The 23,446-nt window shown below is 39.7% G+C and overlaps 1 protein-coding gene across 1 annotated transcript; it reads right to left on the bottom strand.

The window, feature by feature from the left end:
- Positions 1-13,861: 13,861 nt before the first annotated feature.
- On the bottom strand, positions 13,862-14,794 carry LOC129552160 (olfactory receptor 2A12-like). Its single transcript, XM_088832871.1, has one exon. It carries the CDS (start codon positions 14,792-14,794, stop codon positions 13,862-13,864), a length of 933 nt encoding a protein of 310 aa, XP_088688997.1.
- Between the last annotated feature and the right edge of the window lie 8,652 nt (positions 14,795-23,446).

Below are 23,446 nucleotides of genomic sequence, written 5' to 3'. Positions count from 1 at the left end.
TGATTGTCTTGTACATAGAAAACTATAAAACACTACTGAAAGCAATCAAAGAGGACACTAATAGATGGAGAAATATACCATGTTCATGGATTGGAAGAATAAATATTGTAAAAATGAGTATACTACCCAAAGTAATTTATACATTCAATGCAATCCCTATCAAGCTACCCACAATATTTTTCACAGAACTAGAACAAATAATCTCACAATTTGTATGGAAATACAAAAAACCTCGAATAGCCAAAGCAATATTGAGGAAGAAAAATGGAACTGGGGGAATTAACCTGCCGGACTTCAGGCTCTACTACAAAGCCACAGTCATCAAGACAGTATGGTACTGGCATAAAGACAGAAATATAGATCAATGGAACAAAATAGAAAGCCCAGAGATAAATCCACGCATCTATGGACACCTCATCTTTGACAAAGGAGGCAAGAATATCAAATGGAGAAAAGACAGTCTCTTTAACAAGTGGTACTGGGAAAACTGGTCAGCCACTTGTAAAAGAAGGAAACTAGAACACTTCCTAACACCATACACCAAAATAAACTCAAAATGGATTAGAGAGCTAAATGTAAGACCAGATTCTATAAAACTCCTAGAGGAGAACGTAGGCAAAACACTCTCCGACATAAATCACAGCAGGATCCTCCATGACCCACCTCCCAGAATATTGGAAATAAAAGCAAAAATAAACAAATGGGACCTAATTAAAATCAAAAGCTTCTGCACAGCAAAGGAAACTATAAGTAAGGTGAAAAGACAGCCTTCAGAATGGGAGAAAATAATAGCAAATGAAGCAACTGATAAAGGATTAATCTCCAAATTATACAAGCAGCTCCTGCAGCTCAATTCCAGAAAAATAAATGACCCAATCAAAAAATGGGCCAAAGAACTAAACAGACATTTCTCCAAAGAAGACATAAAGATGGCTAACAAACACATGAAAAAATGCTCAACATCCCTCATAATCAGAGAGATGCAAATCAAAACCACAATGAGATACCATTTCACACCAGTCAGAATGGCTGCTATCCAAAAGTCTACATGCAATAAATGCTGGAGAGGATGTGGAGAGAAAGGAACGCTCTTACACTGTTGGTGGGAATGCAAACTAGTACAGCCACTATGGAGAACAGTGTGGAGACTCCTCAAAAAATTGGAAATAGAACTGCCATATGATCCAGCAATCGCACTCCTGGGCATACACACCGAGGAAACCAGAATTGAAAGAGACACATGTACTCCAATGTTCATTGCAGCACTGTTTATAATAGCCAGGACATGGAAGCAACCTAGATGTCCATCTGCAGACGAATGGATAAGAAAGCTTTGGTACATATACACAATGGAGTATTATTCAGCCATTAAAAAGAATACATTTGAATCAGTTCTAATGAGGTGGATGAAACTGGAGCCTATTATACAGAGTGAAGTAAGCCAGAAAGAAAAACACCAATACAGTATACTAACACATATATATGGAATTTAGAAAGATGCAAATGATAACCCTGTATACGAGACAGCAAAAGAGACACAGATGTATAGAACAGTCTTTGGGACTCTATGGGAGAGGGTGAGGGTGGGATGATTTGGGAGAATGGCATTGAAACACGTATGTTGTCATATGTGAAACGAATCACTAGTTCAGGGTCAATGCATGTTATAGGATGCTCGGGGCTGGCATGCGGGGATGACCCAGAGGGAGGATAAAGGGAAGAGGGAGGTGGGAGGGGGGTTCAGGAGGGGGAACTTATGTAAACCCGGGGCAAATTCATATCAATGTATGGCAAAACCAACCAATATAATATTGTAAAATAATTTGCCTCCAATAAAAAATAATTACCTAAAAAAACAAACAAACAAAAAAAAAACTGCCTTTACTTATACTCAGTCTACTAGCCTCCTTTATATTATGTATCTTGTACCTGAGAAAATTTTATAAAACAGTTCTCTTTAGATATAATAGATTCTAAGCAATACTTGAGAAACCTGTATGCAGGTCAGGAAGCAACAGTCAGAACTGGACATGGAACAACAGACTGGTTCCACATAGGAAAAGGAGTACGTCAAGGCTCTATATTGTCACCCTGCTTATTTAACTTATATGCAGAGTACATCATGAGGAATGCTGGGCTGGAAAAAGCACAAGCTGGAATCAAAATTGCTGGGAGAAATATCAGTAACCTCAGATATGCAGATGACACCACCCTTATGGCAGAAAGTGAAGAGGAACTCAAAAGCCTCTTGATGAAAGTAAAGAGGAGAGTGAAAAGGTTGGCTTCAAGCTCAACATTCAGAAAACTAAGATCATGGCATCTGGTCTCATCATTTCATGGGAAATAGATGGGGAAACAGTGGAAACAGTCACAGACTTTATCTTTTTGGGCTCCAAAATCACTGCGGATACTGACTGCAGCCATGAAATTAAAAGATGCTTACTCCTTGGAAGGAAAGTTATGACCAACCTATCAATCCTGGGTGTTCATTGGAGGGACTGATGCTGAAGCTAAAGCTGAAACTCCAATACTCTGGCCACCTCATGCGACGAGTTGACTCACTGGAAAAGAGTCTGATGCTGGGAGGGATTGGGGGTGGGAGGAGACGGGGACTACAGAGAATGATGGCTGGATGGCATCACTGACTCGATGGACATGAGTTTGAGTGAGCTCCGGGAGTTGGTGATGGACAGGGAGGCCTGGTGTGCTGTGATTCATGGGGTTACAAAGAGTCGGACACGACTGAGCGACTGAACTGAACTGAGACAGCATATTAAAAAGCAGAGACATTACTTTGCCAACCAAGGTCCGTCTAGTCAAGGCTATGGTTTTCCAGTGGTCATGTATGAATGTGAGAGTTGGACTGTGAAGAAAGCTGAGAGCCGAAGAATTGATGCTTTTGAACTGTGGTGTTGGAGAAGACTCTTGAGAGTCCCTTAGACTGCAAGGAGATCCAACCAGTCTATTCTAAAGGAAACCAGTCCTGGGTGTTCACTGGAAGGACTGATGCTAAAGCTGAAACTCCAATACTTTGGCCACCTCATGCGAAGAGTTACCTCACTGGAAAAGACTCTGATGCTGGGAGGGATTGGGAGCAGGAGGAGAAGGGGATGACAGAGAATGAGATGGCTGGATGGCCTCACCGACTCTGTGGACATGGGTTTGAGTGAACTCCGGGAGTTGATGATGGACAGGGAGTCCTGGCGTGCTGTGATTCATGGGGTCGCAAAGTGTCGGATGCGACTGAGTGACTGAACTGAACTGCAGCAATACTATCCAATATTAGCTCTATTATTCACCATAAATAATATGATAAAAATAATTAAGTGCATCAGTATGTGTTAATAATGATGTGACAAATTTATGTAAATGAATTAAAGTCTCTTGTCTGTTTACCACATGAAATGTGTTCAGCAGATATTCAAAAATAGGAAGGCACGTTTAGGATGGAATAAGATTATACACTGAGTATAAAGTCCACTTTCAGGAGTACTTACCAAGGAACAGAATCACCATTCAAAGCTTGAAACTGAAGAAAAGTCTAATTTTTAGTCACTGTCATTGGGGTAAAACAAATAGATAATCAGACACTGATTTCAAATAAGAGCCATAAATAAAAAATCAAATGAGTAAATACAGCGTATTGGAGGAATTGAATTATCAACTTATTCAAGTGACACATATTTGTGTTTTTTGCCAGGGAGAGTAGACCAGAGGTGTTTCTCTTTAGTGATAGTATAGGACAGCATCAGGTTCTAAGGCAGGTTGAGTGAGACAGCTGGTAAAATGATTCTAAGGCTCTTATTCTATTTTGGTGCCTGTCTCTAAACTATTAGTTTTAGGTACTGATGTTACAATGAATGCTAGCAGAAACATCAAATGTTACTAACGTAGCACAAGCATTCAAAGCCTCCATGGTGGCTCCTGGTTTGACTGTTAGTTCTGATCTGCCTTCCTGACCTGACCTGTCTGCTGAGGGACCTAGTAATGTAGTTTAATGTAGAATTAGCCTTCTACACAAATTGAAAATTTACACATAAATCAAATCTCCAGCAGCTTTTTGCCTTTCACCATCAGGACCCTAATGACACTGCCTGATTCTCTGGCTCCCAGACTCTTGCCCTCTACTGCCTGTCTTTCTTCCTCATCTCTCCATGGAGCTCCTGTTTATCCGATATTAGCTTCTAAGTCCAGCTGTAAAAGCCTGAATATGTAGAAAATGTAATCTATATTTCAGACATGTTTCCACTACAAGTTAAAAGAATACATTTGTCACATTGTATATAAAATAAGAATATACCTAAAAGGACATTCACTTAATATATTTAAATTTCTGCTTAATTTTAACATGTACTTATTTTTTTTCTAGTTAAAAAATAATGAAGTGCATTAATAAATGATATCCTGCAGGATGATTATCAGAAGGCTTTCTTAATCCTAGGACATCTCCTATCCTGCTTCGTGTCCACAGAGTGATCACTGCTTTCTCTGACCTGTTGCTGAAGTGAAATCTTTTGTTCCAACACCTCATACCTCAGTGGACCCTGATGGTTTATAAGCTCAGGTCAAGGCTGCCTAGAATGCCTTTCCAGTAATTTCTTGTTAACAGATCATCAACTCTCATCTTTTATTAAACAGAAGTCAGATTATATGAACATGAAAACTGCTAGCTTCATAAATAGTAACTTAAATATTAAAAATTAGAATGCAGAAATATTTATGAAAATAACCAAATTGTTGCAGTTTAGAGGAAAGTTTTAGAAATCCTATGCCTTGTTACAACAATAGAAATGCTATGGGTTATCTTAATTTCCTTTTTCAATGGCAAAATTTAGAAATGACAGATTTTCATTTATTCCATTTTAAAAAACTGACTTAAATGTGAAGGGTCAGACAAAAATATTCCCTGAAAACTTGCCAGGTGCACAGACATGTAAATAGAGAAACTGTTATTGTAATCGGGACATTTCACTGTATTTTCACCAGCTAGAACTTGCCCCCAAAGCTGATGAGTGACAGTGGTACTCAGGTTATCACACTCTAGACGATGACCCAGGAGTTCCCTCAAATGAGGACACCCATCACTGGAGAATAATTCTGGACCAGAAGGAACCTTTACCAGCTTCCCTGCTGCAAAAGCAATACTAATGGGATCTTTATCAGGTAGCTAGAAGATTTCTCCCTGCTCTTTATTAAACACCTTCCTACTGGGCATCAAAGAAAGGAGCCCCAGTGTCCTCAGTTCCTGGCAGGAGAACATTTCCAGGATGCAGATGGTCCTCAGGAGAGGAAGAAATGAAAGACGGTGAAGGACACGTTACACAAGACTTCTGGATTCATCATTCGTAAGGAGAGACATCAGCTCTAGATGTTCTTATGCCCCTTTCAGTTTGCCATCGCGACTTAGGGACACTGAGTTTACCAGCTCCTTCCAGTAAACTGGGGCATCAGGGATGGGCTCTGATGAGGAGGAGTAAGAAACCTATGTTTAGACAGCGTGGGTATCAGATGTGACTCTGAGACCCCAGCACAGAGCAAGAAAGGGGTCTTCAAAAGGGTAGCTTTTTTCTTTTTCCTAAACCTGATGATTCTGCCAGCCTTCTCTCCTGCTCTTCTGAAACCATGAATCAATGTGTAATTAAGGATTTATATAACTGGGAGCTGCTACTATTTCTGATCTTTTCCTCAACTTGGACTTGAATGTAGAGGAAAACTCAGAGACGGGGAATGGCTGGAGCTGAGTAACCTGCTCCCTGGAGTGAGTGCAGTGGATGGTGAGTCCCAGACACCTTTTCTGTCCTGACGGAAGGACAGGATTCAGGGTGCTCAGGAGCCTCTAGGTGTGACGGCTTTACAGTCTGATCACCTAAAACCAGCCCATTCCCCAGAGGCATTCCTGGAGAGCCCAGGGAACAAATGAGAAACCATACCCTCACTGTTCTGTGTCTTTCCTACAAAGTAGTGCAAAGCCTGGCCTGCTCTCTTGGGCCTCCTGCCATGCTGTCTATGGGAGTGTGGGTGTGCATGTGCATGTCTGTGAACCTGTTTATGCAGAGAGATAAGAGCTCAAGAAGAATGCAAAGAGGCCTGCACTCAGGAGAATCTTGGTGTGAAACTTTTACAGATAAGTCACACTTCCGCGCTTGTCCCCAAAGTGAAATCCCCAAGGATGTGTGTTAGGTACTTGATCTCAATATTGTTCCTGCATCCGTATGCTACAGTTGGAAAGACTCATGAAGTAAAAAGTGCAGTCCCCAAGGAGCTTGTTACTGCAGCCCCTCCAAGGATTGGATCTTTCTCAGGGAGTGAAAAATCTCTGTCTGCTGGGAAGTGTTAATCTGCAATAATTATCAAAAATTTCCACTGCAAATATTAACAATTACTTGGAAACTTTTTGAGATTCAACCCTATTTCCCCAGGGCTTCCCTGATAGCTCAGTTGGCAAGGAATCCTCCTGTAATGCAGGAGACTCTGGTTTGATTCCTGGGTCAGAAAGATCCACTGGGGAAGGGATAGGCAAACCACTCCAGTATTCTTGGGCTTCCCTGGTGGTTCAGCTGGTCAATAATCCACCTGCACTGTGGGAAACCTGGGTTCGATCCCTGGGTTGGGAAGATCCCCTGGAAAAGGGAAAGGCTACCCACTCCAGTTCTGGCCTGAAGAATTCCATAGACTGTATGGTCCATGGGGTCAGAAAGAGTCAGACACGACTGAGTGACTTTCACTTCACTTCCCCACTTTAGGCTATTCCTTAAGTATTTGTCTCATTTTGATAACACCTTTTCCCTAAATACATGTTCTTCATTTAGAGATATCATCATCTCCTTTCCGTTTAGTATCATGAACGTTAAATTTAGATGATGGATGGGTTTGCCTGCACACACAGATCCACAGACAACACACAAACATGATGACTCAGACCCCTTAAATTCATGAGTATTCACATCAATTTGGTCCTTGATGCTCCCAGAAATCATTCTGTTTCCTTAGTCTTCTTCCAGATGGTTTTTTAAATTCTCTTTCTTTAAATCTCCCATAATTCCTTCCATCCATATTCTCAGCTAGTGAATAAGTAACTGAGAAAGCAACTAAGAAAATAACTATGAAAGCAATAAGATGACAGACAGCACTAACATAGCGAATGAGTTAGTGGATTTGTGCATTTATCTGAATTTGGAGCTAAGAGTTTTTTCCCAGAGAAGACCAGTCTAAAACTTACGCTATAAATTCTACCACTCTTGCCTACTCAAGAATTTTTCTTCAGCAATTTCTATCTGGAAAATTTCTACTATTTTGTTTTGAAAACACCTGGTCAGAATATGAAACTTCATTTCAATGATACCAATTATCTATTTGCTAGGTCCAATGATCAGATCATAGAAGTCATCTATTTTCTGTTCACTTTCTATAGGAACTCATGAATCCCAGGGATTTCAACACATTTCATATGCTGATAAAACATAAGTAAATATCACAAGCCAGGTCTCTCCCCAAAGTGCAGTGGTCCAGAATAAATGCTTATCTACTGCACATCAGAGTGCGTCAGCAAGTCCTCTGACTTCTATGTTGCAGGGTAATTCCAGTGCCCAAAAGCCACCTACAAGGAGCGGATTATAAGCTGCTTTCTCATGCATTACTCTCGCTTGTTGTCAAGAGAGTGCCTGGTTTATAATAGTAGATACTATTCTATTACATATATATATATATATAAGGATTAACTTGTATATGCTTAACGCTTCTCTTTATTTCTTACCTTCCTCTAGCTGTCTTTGGTGACAGAAGTATATATATGCTGCTGCTGCTAAGTCGCTTCAGTCGTGTCCGACTCTGTGCGACCCCACAGACGGAAGCCCACCAGCTCCCCCGTCCCTGGAATTCTTCAGGCAAGAACACTGGAGTGGGTTGCCATTTCCTTCTCCAATGCATGAAGGTGAAAAGCGAAAGTGAAGTCGCTCAGTCGTGTCCGACTCTTCGCGACCCCATGGACTGCAGCCTACCAGGCTCCTCCATCCATGGGATTTTCCAGGCAAGAGTGCTGAAGTGGGGTGCCATTGCCTTCATATATATATATATATATATATATATATATGCAGGATATATACACATATTTACATATATATTTTATATTGCAGTTATAAATAGAAATATTATTTGTATTTTCCAACACTGGTTATAAAATTCAGTCATGGTTCCACAATTCGTATTAAAGTTTAAGAGTTCAGAATCTCTGGTATGCTTAGGTTCTAATCCTAATCCCAAGTATTATACTCTAATGGTAAATTCTTTTCCACGTATCATAAGTTAGTTTGTTCCTTCTATCTTGGCTACACCTTCCAGAGGCTGTAAGGATGCTGGTTCTCACCATGGCTGCAGGGCTGTTTGTTTTCCAGGGTACCATGGAGCTGGAGTGATGATAATAGCTACAGAGTAAGTTAAAACCCTGCAGACGTCGCTGTTCTTAACAAGGTCAGCAATTTTTCTTGGATGAACACTGACATTTTTGCAAGTCTTTAACTTCTAGGTTTTGAAAAAGATGATTTTGACAGATTCTGTCAGTGTGCATTTTGATTTTCTGGAGCAGTTTCTGGAGGTCTTTACTCAATTTATTCCAAGCGACCAGTGCTTTTTTAAAAGTAAAAGTATATTTTCTGTCTATGTAGAGATAGCATACTGCTGCTGCTAAGTCGCTTTAGTCGTGTCCGACTCTGTGCGACCCCAGAGACGGCAGCTCTTTATACGATATAAGCTTAGATAAATTTGAGGAACTTTTCATATGACAAACTCTTGCCTGTCTAGGTGCCTGAGAAAGTAGGTATGTGGTCCTGATGACCTTTTGCATTTCAGGTCAAATTGAATAGCAATATCTCAGTGTCACATTTATGTCACAAATTTGGGGAAGATTTAACACAGAGGAGATTTGTTTTTGCTCTTTTAAATTCAATTTGCTCATCTTCATCTTGGTTTGATGATTGAAGAATACACACACACACACAGATATCTGCATGTACTTTTTGTCTACAAAATGGTTTCTATTTCCCCATAGTTTTAATTTTTAAGGTAAACTTTGATTATATGCTCCTTTTAGAGGGCCTCAGAGAAGTGTAGGCTTAATAAGGGCAACTTAATAAGAAATTCTGATATGATTACTGTGACTTCTTAAATTGAGAGTTCAACTGGAAATACCTAAGAGATTTTTGTGTTAGTATTCAAAGGAAGATATCATTCTCTTGAAGACCTCATATTTAGGACCTTTAAGTAAGGAAGAAAATTTTCCCAAACTTGAAAACAATGTACTTTTGCCATTTTTTCTTCAATTACTTCTTTAATAATACCTTTGATAACTGACTCCATACATATTGTTTGGCACTCTGTTACCTGACATTTATGTGATTATTTCTTATACCTCTGAGCTAAAGTGGTAGTTTTCTAGGAGTGCCATAACAAAGCACCATAAACTACATGGACTCAACAACAAAAATATGTTTTCTTATTGGCCCAGTGGCTAGATGTCCAAGAGCAAGGAATCAACAGGTTTAGTTTCTTCTGAAGCCTCTCCTTCGGCTTGTAATGCAATCTTTTCTCTATGACTTTACTCAATTTTCCTTTCATGTATGTCTGCAGCCTAATCATCTCCTCTAAAAGTCCACCAGTTGTATCATATTAGTGCCCAACCTAATGATCTCAGTTTAGCTTACTACATTTTAAATATGCAAGCTTAGTTATGGACACGTTCTGACAGTTAAGACCTCAATATTTACATTATGGGTGGGGGGGACACAATTTAGTGCATTATAACTACCTTTATGTTACCCTACTTTTTTCTAACAGCCACAAATCAACTTGCTTAATATTTACTTCTTAGGCCTATGACTTGATATTTCTTTTGCTTTTTGGTTGTGGCACATGACATGCAGGATCTTAGTTCCTCCATGGATCAAACCCATGTCCCCTGCAGTGAAAGTGTGGAGACTTGTCTTGACTGGACAACCAAGGAAGTCCTTGATTTGATATTTCAGATTAATTATATCTTTGAAGATAAAACTCAGCATTATATCGCCCCTGTAACTTACCCACTCAAACAGGTATACAGAAAACTGTTATCTAATATGGTTGTTGGGTTTATAACTATGTACATGTGCCCTTGCCAAACCCTCCTCAAACTGATGCAATCTACAATTTTCTTCCTGATTTAGTTATTAATGAGTTTTAAAAACATTTAAGTGCAAAACATCAATTTTCCAAAATATTATTTTCCAAAACACTTTGTTGAGAAATATAAAATTATTAACACAGTCAGAAGTGAATTGAATGAGTGTGCTTTTTAAGTCAGGGATTCCCTGGTAGCTCAGCTGGTAAAGAATCTGCCTGCAATTCAGGAGACCCCAGTTTGATTTCTGGGTCAGGAAGATCTGCTGGAGAAGGGATAGGCTACCCAATCCAGTATTCTTGGGTTCCCCTTGTGGCTCAGCTGGTAAAGAATCCACCTGCAATGCCGGAGACCTGGGTTCGATCACTGAGTTGGAAAGATTCCCTGGAGAAGGGAATGGCTATCTACTCCCATATTCTAGCCAGGAGAATTCCATGGACTGTGTAGTCCATGGGGTCACAAAGAGTTGAACATGACGGAGCAACATAGGACAAGGGAGTGCAAGTAAGCTTCATATTCATACAGGCTTTCACCCAAGGAGTATATAGCTGAAATTCCAACAGAGATTGGAGTTATGGGCAAATAAGAAAGCTAGGATTTTAGAGGACAAGATTATAGAGAGGAAATATATGTAGAAAAATATTCTAAAGATATCTGTGGAGGTTTTTGTAGGCATTGCCTAAGTCCTAACAAGAAAAAACATAACTGAAATTTGTCTTAAATCTATAAGGAAAAAGCCCTAAAAGGAGTAAGATGAACAACAAGTTTAATTGTCATTAGGGAGAAAAAACAAAGCTTCACTTCATTAATCTTAATATATGATAAAATAAGCTATACTCTATGATTTATTATTCCAAATATTAAAAAGCAGGAAGACTTGATCAATAACCAAGAGATAAAAGAGCCAATAGAAGAGGTCTCAGATATACAACAGAAACTGAAGTCTCAAGACTTCAAAATAACATATCAAAGAAAATAGGGGAAAAGATACACAAAATACAAAAACCAGTATTTCAATGAAAAATTAGAATCTACAAAAATAATGAGATATTCCTTCTTCTGTCTGCTCTCTGGGGGATGAGGCTACGTCAAAGAGGGTTGTGCAAGCTTCCTGATGGGATGGACTGCAGATATTCCATCTTAAGGAACAAATAATAATATGTGAAATTAAGAAAACAGCGTGTGGATTTAATAGCAGACTTGATCCAGTCTAGTGCAAGATCAATGAATTCAAACGAAGATCAACAGGAAACACTCAAATAAAAACATTAAAAGAAAAAAAAAGAGAAAATGGAGTAAAATATGGAAGACCTACGGGAGTGTGATTTTTAGAAGCTAAGCATCCTGAAGAAAATTGCCAAATAAAATGGGACAGGAGTGGCAAAAATGGTGGAGAAGGAAGACCTTGAGCTCACCTCCTCCCACAGTCACAAAAAATTATTAAGTATTTATAGAGCAACTATTAATATAAAAGATCAGAAGACTAGCAGAGATCTTCTATAAGTAAAGATGTAAAGAAGGAACCACAGTGAGATAGGCAGAAGGGGTAGTGACATGATATAGTCAAGACTTAGATCCTCAGGTAGATGACCCACGAATAGGAGGATAATTGCAATTTCAGAGTTTCTCCTTGAAAAGCGAGGGGTCTAAGCCAGACCTCAAGGTGCTCCTCAGCCTGGGATTCCTGTACCAGGAAGAAGAGCTCCAGAACATTTGGCTATGAAGGCCAGCAGTGCTGAATTTTGGGAAAGTCATAGGGCTGTGGGGTTAAAAAAAAAAAAAAGACTCCACTCTTAAAAGGCATACATGAAATATCATCAAAGATCTGTGGCTCAGAGTAAAAGCAGTCATTTAAATGGGACCTGGGTGAGACACACCTCCAATCTTGCGAAGCATCCTGGAGAGGTACGAGGCAAATAGAACTGACTTTGGGGACACAGACACTATAAACAGCCATTGTTTGGGGCTCATTCTTATGTAAGGATGCTGGTGCTGCCAAGTACCATTTTGGAATCATCCCTCTGGCTTTTAGTCCAGGGAATTGGATCCACTGCCTGACAATAGCACCAGTCCTTAGATGCTCTGGGCCAAGCAGCAAGCCAGGCAGCGACACTGGGCCACTCATGAACAAGACCCTCTGAACACACAGCCACCCTGGAACCCAGCCTTACCTGCCAGAGGACCCAGGACCTGATCCCACATCCCAGAAAGCTGCCACTAGCCCTGGGAACCACCTCATCCACCAGTGTGCAGGCAACATGCCCAGGATCCCCTGGGCCACAATCTTACACACCACCAGGCCAATGGAAGCTCTGTAACACATGTGACCCTACAGCCAGCTTAAATGTGCACCACAGTGACAGAAGGCAATGTGGAAATACTGTATACTGTATGATGCCAATATTCTGAAAAGCCAAAACTATGGAGGCAATCAAGATATCAGTGGTTACCAGGGACTAGTAGTGAGAGAGGGAGAGGGGACTCTCAGGACAGGGAATCTACTCTGTATGAAAATATAATTGTGGATGCACATAATTACACACTCATCCAGTACACAGAATATACAACAGCACAAATGAATCCTCATGGACGCTGTGAAAATTGGGTGATAATGATGTATCAGGACAGGTTTATGAATGATAACGAATGCACCACTCTGTAGGGGGATGTTTATAATGGGGGAGGTTATGTATGTATGGAGACAAGGGGGTACTGGGGGTATCTCTGTACCTTTCACACTTCCCTGGTGACTCAGATGGTAAAGTGTCTGCCTACAATGTGGGAGATCTGGGTTCAGTCCCTGGGTTGGGAAGATCCCCTGGAGAAGGAAATGGCAATCCACTCCAGTACTCCTGCCTGGAAAATCCCATGGACGGAGGAACCTGGTAGGCTATAGTCCATGGGGTTACAAAGAATCGGACACGACTGAGCGACTTCACTTTCACTTTCTGTACCTCTCACTCAATTTTGCTTTGATTCTAAAATTACTTTAAAAACAAAGTTTATTACATAAAAATGAGTAAAAGATGTAAAGAAATGCCTCATCAAAGAAGATATGCAGATGGTTAAGAAGCACTTGTAAAGAAACTCAACATTGAATGTCAACAGGAAATTTCATGTTAAAACAAGAATGAAATACCAGTGCAGACAGGTCAGAACTGTAAAAATCCAAAACATCTCAGTATATCCATAAAAAGCTGGGTGCTTGCTATGTTTCTCGGTGGTCCCAACAAGGAATCCAAACTGCCATTTGCATCAGCGCTCTGAGCCATAGGCAAGATAACTAACAAACCCTCACACTATTCCCTGAAAAGCCAAAGTGGTCTGCATGGTCCATTCTTCTTTTTCCCTCTTGAGGAAGGGCTGGGGGTGGGAATTTTCTCCTGATCCTGCTACCTTGGGACAGAGAAGAAAAGCAGTTATGGAAGGTCAAATGCCATAAGTTTGCCTAAAAGCTTCACTGCATATCTTCTTGACTTTGGGATAGTTTGGGGTGCTGCAAACTATGTGATGTGTGGTGTGATGTCTGGTGTTCCATGAAGGCAATTAGATCTTTATTATGTCATGTCCACGGAGGAAGGGAGTTGGGGGTTCCTACTGTGCCTTCCTGCTGATGTTACTTTGTAGAATCTTCATCCTTAAGTCATGGGTTTTGATGGGACATTTTCTTGACTGTTAGAAGAAAAATTCACTACACCACAATCCTGCCCTGTGTCACACTGATCTATTTTTCTGCAATACTCTGTGGAAGGCAGCCTTCACTTGAGCATTCCGTACACTGTAGACAAGGGGGTTCAGTAATGGGTTGAAGAAGGTGTAAAACAGGAAGAGAATTTTCTGCTGTTCTTCTAGATGACTACTGTCAGGGGCCAAGTACACCATCATGGCTATGCCAAAGTAGAACCCGACCACGCAGAGGTGCGAGGAGCAGGTGGAGAAGGCTTTCTTGCGGCCCTCCTTTGACCGGATCTTCAGGATGGCCCAGAGAATACGCACGTAGGAGACCAGCATCAGGGAAAGGGGCCCAACTAAGATAAACACACCATCAGCAAAGAGGAAGATTTCATTGATCCAGATGTCACCACAGGTCACTTTGAGGACAGAGCTAATTTCGCAGAAGAAGTGGTTTACCTTCTGGGGCCCACAGAAGGGCAGCCGTAGAAACAGACTTACTTGGACTATGGCCAGGGAAAATCCACATACCCAGCAAGCGATGGCCAGGAATGTGCACACCCTCCAGTTCATGATGACCGTGTACTGCAGTGGGTGGCAGATCGCCACAAACCGGTCATAGGACATCACCACCAAAGTCAGGCACTCTACAGAAGCAAAGGCCAAATAGGAAATCATCTGCATGGTGCATGAAAAATAGGAGATGGTTTTCTTGTGTTTCACTAAGTTTTCCAGCATATTTGGTAAATTGCTGGAAGCATAGCCTACATCAGTGATGGTCAGATGAGACAGGAAGTAATACATGGGGGTGTGCAGTCTGGGGTCAAGCAAGATGAGTCCCAAGATCATGCCATTTGCCAGCAGGTTGAAGGTATACAACAGGATGAAGATAACAAAGAGGAGCAATTCCATCTCTTCACTGAGCTGGAAGCCCAGCAGGATGAATTCTGCGATCCATGATTGGTTGCCCTCCATTTCCAAAGGCAGTCTCTAAGGGACTGAAGTATGATGGGAAGGTCAGAACTGGACAGCAATGAAAATCAGAGTTACCTATATGAAGTAAATTAAAAAGAAGTTTGTGTGCTTGTCCCTACTTCAATGAGAGTTCTATAAAATGTTTCTCAGGATGTTTGTTTTTCTTACTTTATTGTGAAGTTATCAAAATTTAGGATAAATATCAGAAATATAAACAATATTAGTATATACCCTTTACCAATTTTTAATGTTTATTTTATCATTTATCTCCCTCTTTCTCTCGTTAATATTCTCTGAACCATATAATAATTAAGTGCACCATAAGGCCAGCTTATCTCCAGACTGTTTGATTCTTTTAAGAGCAAGAATCATGAGATGATAACATGATTCACTGTTTTTGGTATAGCAAGCATTTCAGCCTCTCTGGTCCAACATTGAAGTCCAATGTCACATATAATATTTTACCTCATCTAATCTGAAAGTTAATCAGTTTTCTTTCCTTGACAAGCATATTTTTGAAGAGTATGAGTTCTTATTTTGTATAATATCTCTCACTTGGGGTTTTCTGTGGATTTCCCATGTTTTATTTAACATTATAAATTTTTGATAGGAAAAAATGTAACTCGTTAATCTTAAAACCTTTCATGAATACACAAATAATGTTAAGTATTCCCAATATAGGTGACCCCAATATAGATGCTGCTGCTGTGTATTACTTGGTTAAGGTGGTATCTCCAAGTTAATTCCATTATATTCTTAAAGAGATGAGAATACCAGACCACCTGACCTGCCTCTTGAGAAACCTGTACGCAGGTCAGAAAGCAATAGTTAGAACTGGACATGGAACAACAGACTGGTTCCAAATAGGAAAAGGAGTATGTCAAGGCTGTATATTGTCACCCTGCTTATTTAACTTATATGCAGAGTACATCATGAGGAACGCTGGGCTGGAAGAAGCACAAACTGGAATCAAGATAGCTGGAAGAAATATCAAAAACCTCAGACATGCAGACGACACCACCCTTATGGCAGAAAGCGAAGAACTTAAGAATCTCTTGATGAAAGTAAAAGAGGAGAGTGAAAAAATTGGCTTAAAACTAAACATTCAGAAAACTAAGATCATGCCATCTGGTCCCATCACTTCATGGCAAATAGATGGGGAAACAATGGAAACCGTGAGAGACTTTATTTTGGGGGGGCTCCAAAATCACTGCAGATGATGACTGCAGCCATGAAATTAAAAGACGCTTACTCCTTGGAAAGAAAGTTATGACAAACCTAGACAGCATATTAAAAAGGAGAGACATCACTTTGCCAACAAAGGTCTGTCTAGTCAAAGTTATGGTTTTTCCAGAAGTCATGTATGGATGTGAGAGTTGGACTATAAAAAAGAGCTGAGCACCGAAGAATTGATGCTTTTGAACTGTGGTGTTGGAGAAGACTCTTGAGAGTCCCTTGGCCTGCAAGGAGATCCAGCCAGTCTGTCCTAAAGGAAATCAGTCCTGAATATTCATTGGAAGGACTGATGCTGAAGCTGAAACTCCAATATTTTGGCCAGCCGAGGCAAAGAACTGCCTCATTTGAAAAGACCCTGATAGAGGGAAAGATTGAAGGCGGGAGAAGGGGACAACAGAGGATGAGATGGTTGGATGGCATCATTGACTCAATGCACATGGAGTTGGTGATAGATAGGGAGGCCTGGCGTGCTGCAGTCCGTGGGGTAGCAAAGAGTCGGACACGACTGAGCAACTAAACTGAGCTGAACTGAATTCATAATTTGAAGTTCTTTGCTCCTTCTGGCTTAAATTATTTTGTACTTATCTTGTAGATTTTTTACTTCAGCTTTGAATCAAGTTATTTCACTAAAAACATTTATTTTCTCCATAATTGAAAAAGACACATGTACCCAAGTGTTCACCACAGCTATTTACAATAGCTATTTACAATAGCTAGGACATGAAAACAACCGAGATGTCCATTAACAGATGAATGGATAGAGAAGCTGTGGTACATATACATACAATGGAACGTTATTCAGTCATAAAAAGGAATACACTGGAGTCAGTTCTAATGAGGTGGATGAACTTCTGAGTCTATTATCCAGACTGAAACAATTCAGAAAGAGAAAAATACTGTATATCAATGCATATATGTAGAACCTAGAAAAATGGTACTCATGAACTTATTTGCAGGACAGACAGCAAAAGAGATGCAGACATAAAGAACAGACTTGTGGACACAGTGCAGGGAAGGAGGGGGCAGGACAGTCTGCGAGAGGAGCACTGAGACATATACATTACCGTATATAAAATTTGCTGTATGACGCAGGGAGCTCAAATCCAGTTCTCTGTGACAACGTAGATGGGGGAGATGAAAGTTCTAGAGGGAAGGGACATATGTATACCTGTGGCTGATTCATGGTGATATGTGGCAGAAACCAAGAGTATTGTAAACTAATTATCCTCCAACTAAAACTTTTAAAAAGAGGGGAAAAAATAAAGTACATATATATGAGTAAAAAAGAAAGTTGGTTTCTTATTGAAGAGTCATGTTTTTAAATCTGGATTTATTGGATATAAAGTTATTAATATTTTATCAGGATTGTTGCCAAATTTCTAATATTCTCGTTCAACAGAAACCATATACAATATGGGAGAGTACCTAAGTTGTTAACTGAATGATGAATTCTCAGCTCACTTGTCTAATGACCCACTGGGAAAGACTCTGATGCTGGAGGGACTGGGGGCAGGAGGAGAAGGGGACGACAGAGAATGAGATGGCTGGATGGCGTCACCGACTTGATGGGCATGAGTTTGCTTGAACTCCGGGATTTGGTGATGGGCAGGAAGGCCTGGTGTGCTGTGATTCATGGGGTCGCAAAGAGTCAGACACGACTGAGTGACTGAACTGAACTGAACTGAACACATGTTTACTGACTTCCTTTGGAGAACATCACTAATTTCACACTACTGTTGAAGAAAATTATATAAATATTATATGGAAGTTTACTTTTTAGGCAATGGTATATTTAGAATTAAAATTACTTACACTTTTTGGGTTTCTTTGTATTTAGATAATGATAGGCTCTTAGAAATTTTAGAATTACAAATTAAAATTTCAATGGTCTCATTCATTCTGTGAACAAATTAGCATTTATCTCATAGGAAATTTTGATATCAAGTTTTCCTAAGTCTTAGTAAAACATGACATTCCATAAAATAATATATGTGTGAAACCTATGGCATAAAGTGATCATTGCTAATAATTTGTACATATAGTTTTCCATTATTCACTGTACCCATGTTTTTAATAATATAATTAAATTATATAAACAGTTTTATTTCTTTCATTTAAATCATGCCAGGTACATTTTCCATATCAAAACGTTTTGATGCAATGTACTTTAAATATTTGCATACTATTTTATTGCATACAAATATTTTAATTGATTTATTACATTACCTTCTAAGCAGGTTATATGTAATGTAATGCCATAGATTCAATTTTATACATATTTTTGCATATATATTTTATTATTTTCTTATTTCATATTCATAGACATGGGAGTTCTCAGACTTCTATAATCTTTCTGCCTATATCCATCAGCATCATCATCACTTATATAAAGCAAACAAGTCAAAAAAATCAAAACATCAGCACTGGAAGAAATCATTCAGTGAGAAAAGATCCTAATTTAACAATCAGAACTGTAACCTCAAGTTCACCTTTCCTGTGAAGTTGTTCCTCTTCAACTTTTCTACTTTTATCATGTTGATTCTCACATTTTAATACAATTTAGCCAAACCTGGTATTAAATACATTTCTTGAGATTCATTCTACAGGCATTTTCTCCTTAAGACATCTTTTTCCATATATGGTTTTAATTAACCCTAAGGTATGAATTTCTCACTTTGCTTCTAATCTATAGTTTCTTCTCAATTTCACTTTGGGGCTCAAAGAGGTATTCCTGTTTCCTAGATGAATGACAAGAAGGAATGGCTTGTTATTTGAGATCTACGCCATCCATCATACAGAGATGTCTTTCCCAACATAGTTATTACAGGGTAAACAACATTATTATATAATTAACATCATAACTTTCAATTACAAAATGTTGCAAACTATGATGTGACTTTTATCACTCATGGCCAAAGCCTCGTTTCTAAAAAACTAACATATTCCTCAATAATATGAGAAAAATATCTAAAGAGAGATGATACATATAGTTTTAATTCCTATGCTTGGACTTTATATCATGGAAGGAATTAATAATTAAGATATTCTGGAAATTATTATATATCCTTGTGAAGAATATCAGGTTTAGTTATCCTCAGATGAGGACAACCATCCCTGAAGAGAAATTCTGGAAGCAAACCAGGGTAAGCTAAATTGGTACAGGTACCAGCTTCCTTGCTACAAAAGGAAAAATAACAGGATCTTTATCAAATGGTTAGAGGGTTTCTCCCAGCCACTTACATAACACCTCCCTACTGAGCAGAAAGGAAAGGAGCTCCAGTGTTCTCAGTTCCCTGGCAGGAGGACATATCTAGGATGTAGAAGGAACAGATGGTTCTCAGCCAAGGAAGAAATGAGAGCGTGAAGGACAAGTCACATAACACCTCTGGCTTCATCACATGTAAGGAGAGGCGGACCCTCTAGATGATCTTATGTTCCTTTTAGTTTGATACTATGATTCAGGGACATTGAGTTTCACCAGCTTCTGCCCACACGTGGGGACACCAGGGAGAGGCTCTGACTAGGAGGAGTAAGAAACCTATGTTTAGACAGCGTGGATATCAGATGTGACTCTGAGACCCCAGCACAGAGCAAGAAAGGGGTCTTCAAAAGGATGTTTTATTCTTTTTCCTAAACCTGATGATTCTGCCAGCCTTCTCCCCTGCCAATGTGTAAGTAAGGATTTATATAACTGGGAAGTGCTACTGTTTCTGGTATTTTTCTCAATTTGGGCTGGAATGTAGAAGAAAACTCACAGAGATGGGGAATGGCTGGAGCTGAGTCACCTGCTCCCTGGAATGAATGCAGTGGATAGTTGAGTCCCAGACACCTTTTCTGTCCTGACGGAGAAGAACTCAGGGTGCTCAGGAGCTTCTAGAAGTGAGGGTTTTAGAGTCTGATCACTTAAAACCAGCCCATTCCCCAGAGGCATTCCTGTCAAGTCCAGGGAACAAATTACTAAGCATCTTCTCACCATTCTGTCTTCCCTACAGAGTAGAGCAAAACCTACCCCTCTCCTCTTTGCTCTTTAGCTTGCTGTCAATGTGCCTGTGTGTGTATGTATGAGTGATGAGTGTATGAGTGTGTGTGTGTGCGCGCCTGCTTATGCTGAGAAGTAAGAACCTCGTTAGAATTGTCCTTCATCAAGAGGATGTTGATATAGGAACTTAACAGATCTCAGCCAAACATTATGAATCATGTCCCACAATACAATCCCCAAGGATATGCAGATATTGTGTACTTTCTCTTGAAATTGTTCCTCTCCATATCCTACTTTTGGTAAGTTTCATGATGTAATAAATGTTACCCCCATGGAGCCTGTTAAGCCAACCCCTCCAAGGACTGTATTTTCCTTCGGGAGTACAGTTTTGCTAAAAAGTGTTAATATGAAAGTTTCTATTAATTCCCATTGCAAATACTACTTTTTAGTTGGAAAAAAAAAAGGAGATTGAATCCAGTCCCTCAGTGCTTTCCTGACTTCTTTTGGTTTCAAACTACTCCCCAAGTGTTTGTCCACTTTCTAAAACATTTTCCCGTAAATACATATCCTATATTTAGAGAATCCATTATAATCTCTCTGCTTTAAACATTTACATGTTAAACTTGGATAATGGATGCCTTTGTCAGATCTAGAGAAAGCATGCAGTCATAATGCCTGAGATCCCTTCAAATTCATGAGTATTCACATGTGATTTGGCTCTTACTGCTATAAATCTCTATGCCCCATTTTCTCACTCTTTAAATCTCCCACCTATTCTCTCACTCACAGTTTCAGCAACCGAATGACAGTAGCTGAGAACATGAAAGAAATCACATGACAGCGTTCACAGTCCCCGCCATCACATTCACACTTTGTTGCAACTCTCTGTGACCAGGGACTGAAGCATGCCGACTTCCCTGTCCTTCACTCTTTCTCAGAGTTTGCTCAAACTCATGTCCATTGAGTCAGAGATACTATCCAATCATCTCGTCTTCTGCCACCCACTTCTCCTTTTCCCTTCAATTTTCCCCAGCATCAGGGTCTTTTCCAATTAGCTGACTCTTCACATCAGGTGGCCAAAGCACTGGAACTTTCACAGTTAGTAAATCTATGCATTTATCCCAACTTCTCTGCTGTTATTATTGAGTCACTAGTTTGTGCTTAACAAAGGCCAGCCTTTCAGTTGTGTGAGGAATCCCATGCAATTGGTTATCATCAAGAAGATAAGAGATAACAAGTGCTAGAGAGGATGTCGGAGAAGGCAATGGCAAGCCACTCCAGTACTCTTGCCTAGAAAATCCCATGGATGGAGGAGCCTGGTAGGCTGCAGTCTGTGGGGTAGCTAAGGGTCGGACACGACTGAGCGACTTCACTTTCACTTTTCACTTTCACACATTGGAGAAGGAAATGGCAACCCACTCCAGTGTTCTTGCCTGGAGAATCCCAGGGATGGGGGAGCCTGGTGGGCTTCCGTCTATGGGGTCACACAGAGTCGGACACGACTGAAGTGACTTAGCAGCAGAGAGGATGTAGGGGGTAAAAAGGAAATCTTTGTATGCTCTTTGGAGAAGGAAATGGCAACCCACTCCACGACTCTTGCCTGGAGAATCCCATGGATGGAGAAGCCTGGTGGGCTGCAGTCCATGGGGTCACAAAGAGTCGGACATGACTGAGTGACTTCACTTCACTTCACTTCACTTTGTATGCTCTTGGTGGGAATGAAGGTTGGTTCAACCATTATGAAAAATCATATAGAGGCTCCTTAAGGAATTAAAAATAGAACTATGATATGATCCAGCAATTGCTTTTCTGGTTATAATCCCAAAGGAGATGAAAACAGGATTTCAAAAAGACACATGCACTCCCATGTTTACTGTAGCATTATTCTCCATAGCCAAGACAGGGAGACAACACAAGTGCTCATCAGTGGATAAATGGATAAAGAAGATGCTGTATATAAACATAACAGAATATTATTCAGCCATGAAAAAGGAGGATATTCTGCCATTTGCAACAACATGGGTGGACCATGAGCATATTATGCTAAGATAAACCAGACCAAGAAAGACAAGTATGGTATCACTTATATGAGGAATTGCGACAAGACAGACTTCAGAAAAAGAGAGCAAAATGGGGGTTACCTGGGGATTTTGGCAAGAGGATAGGATCAATGTTGATCAGGGTACAAATTTAACAGTGAGTAGTAAATCAGCCGGAGAAGGCAAAGGCACCCCACTCCAGTACTCTTGCTTGGAAAATCCCGTGATGGAGGAGCCTGGTAGGCTGTAGTCCATGGGGTCGCCAAGAGTTGGACACGACTGAGCGACTTCACTTTCACTTTTCACTTTCATGCATTGGAGAAGGAAATGGCAACCCACTCCAGTGTTCTTGCCTGGAGAATCCCAGGGACAGGGGAGCCTGGTGGGCTGCCGTCTATGGGGTTGCAAAGAGTCGGACATGACTGAAGCGACTTAGCAGCAGCAGCAGCAGTAAATCAGCCCTAGAGACCTAATGGACAAGTAGACAACAACATTGTGTTATAATCAAACTTGGTAAGCTACTAGAATTTACTTACTCCAACCACTATAAAAAAAAAAGGATAATTATGTATTGTGAAAGAGGTGCTAATTATTGTTACAATGACAATCACATTACAACATATAAATGTAACAAATGAACACTGTACACCTTAAATTTACAAAATGTTCTATGTCAAGTGTATTTCAATTTAAAATATAATGATTGTTGTTCGGCAGAGACCAGCACCCTGTAAAGCAATTATCCTCCAATTAAACAAATAAATATGATGAAAGGCAAATTATTTCAGAAAATTGTAGTAACACAACCTCAGACAAAGAAGCTTATGAAAATAAATCACTAATCAGAGTTGGAAGAGCTTTTAATCTCATTTACTCCACTCTTTATTTAAAATATAAATAAATTTAAAAAAAAAGAGGTACAATATGTATCAAATACATATGTGTAAAGTAAATAAGCTACAAGGATATACTGTACAACACAGGGAATATATAGTCAATATTTTATAATAACTATAAATGAAATAATAACATTTAAAATTTGTGAATCATTATGTACACCTGAAACAGAATATTGTGTATCAGCTGTTCCTCAGTAAAACCAAGAAAATAAAATACAGTTCAGCCATCAAAAAAAAAAATAAAAAGTTTCTGTTTCAGTACCTACTGCATGTATAATATTATGCAAAGTAATATCATGGGTTATAAACCTTTAGAAAATGTTTCTATTTTTGAAATTAATAATCCAGCTAGGGAATATTTTCTAGATATTATTATAATAACATTTTACATTAAAAATAAATTCTTGATATATGCATGTTCTCTTTTCTCTCCTCAGGATGCTTAGTAATTTCAATGAAAAAAGTTGCTTTCTATAGGACAGTAGTGAAGTGAAGTGAA

The sequence above is a fragment of the Moschus berezovskii genome, chromosome 3, assembly GCF_049115385.1.
Source record: "Moschus berezovskii isolate FMDL1 chromosome 3, NW_MosBer_1.0, whole genome shotgun sequence".
Classification (NCBI taxonomy): domain Eukaryota; kingdom Metazoa; phylum Chordata; class Mammalia; order Artiodactyla; family Moschidae; genus Moschus; species Moschus berezovskii.
The sequence above is the reverse complement of the archived record's forward strand: the minus strand, read 5'-3'. Positions and strand labels throughout refer to the sequence as shown.

Bases quoted from the DNA above. Each gene is read 5' to 3' on its own strand.
- LOC129552160 (XM_088832871.1), bottom strand. From the start codon at position 14,794: ATGGAGGGCAACCAATCATGGATCGCAGAATTCATCCTGCTGGGCTTC.